This window comes from Chionomys nivalis, chromosome 18 (genome assembly GCF_950005125.1).
Source record: "Chionomys nivalis chromosome 18, mChiNiv1.1, whole genome shotgun sequence".
NCBI classification, from domain to species: domain Eukaryota; kingdom Metazoa; phylum Chordata; class Mammalia; order Rodentia; family Cricetidae; genus Chionomys; species Chionomys nivalis.
The window spans coordinates 29,886,949-29,892,948 of NC_080103.1; the positions used below are offsets into that span (position 1 = coordinate 29,886,949).

The 6,000-nt window shown below is 43.8% G+C and overlaps 1 protein-coding gene across 1 annotated transcript in view; it reads right to left on the reverse strand.

Moving 5' to 3' along the window:
- Positions 1-5,078, reverse strand: part of Snx7 (sorting nexin 7) — an 82,340-nt gene extending 77,262 nt beyond the window's left edge. Inside the window, exon 1 of the mRNA XM_057793692.1 lies at positions 4,899-5,078. Coding sequence (XP_057649675.1) covers positions 4,899-5,060 — 162 coding nt within the window. The 5' untranslated portion in view covers positions 5,061-5,078. The remainder of the gene's footprint in view (positions 1-4,898) is intronic.
- Between the last annotated feature and the right edge of the window lie 922 nt (positions 5,079-6,000).

Here is a 6,000-nt window from a genome sequence, read left to right on the forward strand (position 1 = left end):
CGAGCTGTGTTGCTTTGTAAGTTCATCTGACACTTCCTACACAACTCCAGCCTTCAACAGTTTCTATACCTCATTCCTTCCGAGCAGAACAATGCTAATGGCTTTTTGATGCTATCGGATTTTAAGTGCTTCATTGGACTTTGCTTGTTCCTTAATATAAACCATAAGTTCTATAAATAATTCCGGCACTAATATTGCACTTAAAGTATTAAAGAAAATTCTGATTTTTATCAGAGTAATGACTGATAGAGCATCTAACACATAACAAAGATTGGGAAAGAAACATAAATATATAGATTTCCATATATATATGTGTATATATATATATATGTGTGTGTGTGTGTGTGTGTGTGTGTAGGTAGGTATTTCAAGTATCTTCTAAATATTTGATAGACTTTCTGGCTAGTATAGCACGTCATTCTGTCACTGCTGTGGTTTTAATATAGTCTGCGGAACTTCCTGTCAGTGTGTGCTTTCACAGAACCCATAGAAGGTTGTATCTACTGACAGAGCCTTAGGTTTAAAGGAGGACTCATGGGACCCTGACTTGGTTCCTTCAAGAGGGTCTTAAACAGAAAACAAGACTGGGGCCTCTCCTGGTCCCTCTGGTTTCCTGTCTGATAATGTGATAGTTCCCTCCTTCCACTGTAATTCATCCGCATGATGCCATTCACAGGAGATCTTCTCCACAGCTGAGCTGATAATCAAAGCATGTCCCTCAGCCTGTAGTATCCTGTGGCAGGGAAACTTTTATTCATAAAGTGATTTATCCTTAAAAATTCTATAATCGTAATGAAAAGGTTGACTATCTAAATGTATAACCTATCATCTTTCAGAAATAACTTCTAAAAGAATGTGCATTCCTTCAAACTCAAACTTAAAAATAAACATGTCTGTTACTAAGCTTCTGTTTCATCATAAATAATCTTAAGATTTCCATATTTATATGAGACATATTGACTTCTTCTACTAATCATCTCTTTCTTTCCAAAATTTATAAACAAAACACAAAATGATCCATTCCATGACCTTGTTAAAGATTGAAAACAAGACTTCTCCTGATCCTTATCTTTCAGAATCTCTTTATGGTCCATCTTTAAAGACTTAATTTATTTTTAATCTATATGAATACAGGTATGTCTGTGCATGTGTAGATGCAGAAGTGTCCATGGAAGCCAGGATCTCCAGGAGTTACAGGTGGCTGTGAGCTGCCCCACATGGGTGCTAGGAACTGACCTTAGGTCCTCTGCAAGAGCACCAAGCACTCTTAACCACTCTTTGGCTCTGGACTATTATTTAAAAAAAAAAAAAAATTTTAATTAATTGCATTTGGAGCTACAAGTTACACTTCTCAAAACTAACTACATGTGCCAGGCGGTGGTGGCGCATGCCTTTAATCCCAGCATGTGGGAGGCAGAGGCACGCGGATCTCTGTGAGTTCGAGACCAGCCTGGTCTACAAGAGCTAGTTCCAGGACAGGCTCCAAAACCACAGAGAAACCCTGTCTCGAAAAACCAAAAAAAAAAAAAAAAAAAAAACTAGATGTGATAGTGTATAATAAAAGTATGAGTAGTTTATGTGTATTATAATTTTCAGAAACTTTTTTTTTTTGGTTTTTTGAGACAGGGTTTCTCTGTGGTTTTGGAGCCTGTCCTGGAACTAGCTCTTGTAGACCAGGCTGGTCTCGAACTCACAGATATCCGCCTGCCTCTGCCTCCCAAGTGCTGGGATTAAAGGCGTGCGCCACCACCGCCCGGCATAATTTTCAGAAACTTTTTAGGGGTGAATTTCCCCCATAAAAGTGGAGAATACAAACTGGCATTTACGGTAAAGTGCTTGCCACACTCCATGAGCACTAGAATTCTGATCCCCAGAACCAAAGGGGTTGGGTTGGGTGGGCAGTGGCCTGCCTGTTAACTCCAACATGGGAGACAGAGAAAGGGATTCAATGAAGGAAGCTTGATGCCAGTTCTGGCTCTGTAAGTCACCCTGTTTCAACTCACATGGTAGAACATGAAGAAGGAAGATACCTGATGTCAACCTCAGGTCCCCATGTGCACATACACATATGAACATGAATGCACAGACAACACACACATATAACACAGGTCTATCTATGCAAGGGAAAGAGAATTGGCCTGTTTTCTTGTTGTTAGTATTTCTCTTTCATCTCCTTGTGGGCAAGTTCTAAGGCAATTTTTACATGATTGCTGTTATTTGCAACATTTTTCCTTTATTTCCTTGTGCTGTTGTTTATGTTCTCTGATCTCTTCCCCCCCCAAAAAAGTAGTAGTTACTTTTTAAAATCAATACTTGCTGCATTTTCCATGTTTTTTTTTTTTTTCAAGCAGGGGATCAATTACTCCTTGGTGAGTTTTTGAAAACTCAATAGGCTCCACTTTGATTTTTTTTTCTGTTCCTCCTGGTTTATGTTGCCACTTAGTGTTTTTCCTATCTTGCCATCTAGGCTTCAAGACTGTGAGAGGAAGAAACAGATATTGAATGTTTTTCTTAAGAGGAGAAAAAAACGTGCTTTTTCTGGGAGAAAATGTTTCAGTCAGTCAAAGTTCTTATTCTTTGGGTTGACTCTAGAAGGGACCTATATTCACAAACAATCTAAGGAGAAAAGGTGTCTCTAATTGTGAATGTCACCAATCTCACAGTAGTAAGGGTCACTGAGAGTTGGCTTCACAAGTACTGGGCAGACTCCGTCATGGAACAGGCCGGACAGTAGCAGAGCTCCAGAGAGAAAGACTGACGAGGAACATTGCCAAGAATGGGTCCAACGGAATCTTTCATGATTATGCTTGTCCAATTGTGGTTAATGGTTGAAAGTTTTAACCCCTTGGAATAAGCATGGGAGGAACTACATGTTTTTTCAGCATGGTAATTTCTTTAGACTTTAACCAGTATTACACATTTTTCACCTTCTAAGGCATAGTTCTTACCTTTCTCTAAGCAGCAAGTACATGAAGTTACGAAGCAGCAAGTAGGGCTTGGTACACATGTACAAGACTGAAACAATTCTTCTTCTTCTTTTTCGTTTTGGTTTTTCAAGACAGTGTTTCTCCCTAGCTCTGGAGCCTGTTCTAGGACTAGCTCTGGAAGACAAGAACTTGAACTCAAAGAGATCGCCTGACTCTGCCTCCTGAGAGCTGGGATTAAAGGCAAGTGCCACCATCTTTGGAAACTTTGGAAACTCATCTTTTTAAAAGAATAAAAAACCAGGACAGTATAAAAAGGAGAGGAGTGTATGACTCTCAGCAATAACCTCTCCAACGAAATCTGGCAATCGAAATCCTGAGGGGTGGTGGCCTTGTTCTGAAACTGCTTATGGCTTATTCATAGGCAACCTGGCATTTCCTTCTTACCAGGAACATCTATGACTCCAGCAATCCCAAACATTCCACAGACCCAAGCAATTGAACAGCTCCTCTACCTCAGACCATCTCAGAGTCATCTTGGACCCCAGGAATTCACTGAGACATGGGTTCTCCAGGGAGGCCTAAGGGACAGAATTTAAGAGAAGAGGCTACCTGGAAAGTTTACATCAATTCCAGATTTTGATGTAAAACCTCCAATTCCAACACTTCTCCCTCAATTATGTAAATTCCACACTAATCTGAACATGAAGTATGTGTGTAATGGGGGGAGGAAGTATTGAGTCACTGAATGGCTCAGTAGAGACAGTTGTTTGCTGCAGGGCCTGGGGACCTGGGTTCAATATCCCAGAGTGCACATGATAGAAGGAGAGGACAGAATGCAGGCAGTGCTCAGATCGTCACTTGTGCACCAGGGCACAAGCACACACACACATGTGCACACACAGACAAATAAATAAAAAATAAAATAAAATTTTAAAGCAGTATTGAAACTAACCATGACTCAATTCTACTTTTATAGTTAAATAAAAAGAAAAGCCGAGTACAAAGAACCGTGATACGACACCCACGGCGAAGACAACTGGGTGAACCACTCTGTAGGCTCTAAAGGGTGCAAAATGAAGTTTGTGAGTTCAGCACTGTAGTCCAAGTACACTGGCTAAGCGCTAACTTCTGTTTGCCGGTTGTTAAGCAGGTGGGCCGTTTTAACATCTCAAGGTAACCTATAACTCTGTCGCAGATGCCGCAGTCACTGATAACGATATTCCTACTGAGTTCAAGTCTTCCCTTCATGGCACCTCTGAGAAACTGCTGCGATACTGGATTGCGCCACAAGAAAGGTATTTTTGTTTGGAACTTTCAGAAAGTGCAAGTTTCAGGCCGCAGGCACCCAAGTCAACCACTAATGCCCATAAGTTCCTTTTTGTCCAATTATAACACTAGTCAGGGAGCGCCTCTGAGGTTAGATTTCCAAGCAAATGGGAAGGAAATATGCAGACTGCATCTGGGGTTTGGACCAGAGTTAACTGCACCGCTCCTCCACCCCCAATAAAATTCTTCAGCTCCGCCTATAGTGAAGGCCAGGCTTTCTCCTGCTGAAAGGATTTCCACACCTAATGGTCACAGGATTCCAGACTCTCTTAGGGTGTGACCCTACTTTCCCATTCATGCGTAACAACAGTAAACCTTCAGTAAAGAAATGCTTTCCTAGACTCCAGGATTATCAAGAAGCCGGGAGGAGGAGCAGTTTCGGGCCACACGCCCATGCATGATATGGGATGCCCCTGTCAAGGAAGGAAAACTGGGAAGAGTAAGGGGGTAAAAAAATCAGAACTTTTAAGACTCCATAAGCCTTTGCCGTGCCTCTGAGAAGGTCAAAGTGCGGAGAAGGGAGTGGCTGGTTGAGGCTGGGTGTACTGTCTCCAGCTCCGGATCCGACACGGAGTTGAGTCACCCTGGAACTTTCCCTGGACGCACCGCTCCCGCCACAGCCGCGGCTACGTCCCCTGCCCTCACCTTACTGAACACCTCCAAGTCGTCCTCGTCCTCGTCCAGATCCAGCACGTCGGCCTGCAGCAGGCTGCAGGAACCGCTGCCACCCGGGATCGGGGCGCCGCCCCGCGGGCTCTCACCGACCGCCAGCTCCGAGGAACCCGACGCCAGGCGCTCGCCGTCCATCCCGGCAGTGCGAACCCCGCCGGCCGCCGCAGCCAGCCCGGCTCCCCCCCTGCGCGCCCATTGGCTCCTGTGGCGCCCTGCACCTCCCCGGCCGGCCCAGCTCCTGCCCCTCGGCCGTGCGCAGACGCGGAACTGCGGGAGACGTGGCGCAAAGCCAGGGCGGGCAGCCGCTTAACCGACCTGGCCCCAGGTCGCTCCCAGGCTTGAGATTCCAAATCTAGGAAGCCCCACCGGAGTGGACATTGCAGTCCCGAGGACAGGAGGTTGCGTTCTCGCTCTGATACAGCTAAGGGCCACCAGATTTGTGAGTGAGGTGGCAGGATCTGGACGCACAACGAACTGACCCAGGTTTATTTCCAGTACCTAAAAGTGCCTTTTTCCTGGGTTGTGATTTTTTTCCCCCTCCCGAGTCTGTCTTTATAGAGACTAATGCGAAAATTAAAGACACTAGAACCCCCTGGGTTTTGATTGATTTTTTTTTTTTGACCCAGTGGTTGGACCTTGTGGTTATTTTACTGTCAAGTCAAAGAAACTGAGACTGAAAAATTATTTTCAGTTACTTTCAATTGTAGCTTTCTCCTAGAAGTCTTCCTGAAGTTAATGTGCAAGAATGTTTCCAAGAGTCAAGGCCTGCCTGCCAGCAGGCCTGGGTATTGCAAGGAGAAACAATCTTGCATGCTTTTTCTAACAGCAAAGCTGAAACTAGCTTTTTGTTCATTGCTTTTCATTACTTATTTTTATAGATCCAAACTGAATGAAAAAATTGAATGCAAATTGATATACGCTAGAACTAGCTTTATTTTATTTTTTATTTGTACTTCTCAGTCTCGCCTTTTTTCTTCTTTCTTTAAAATGTGTGAGTGAATGAAGGTTCATTTAAGAGCCGGACACGGTAATGTTTGCCTGGGGTTTTAGCAAGGGTAGGCTAGGCGAGAAGACC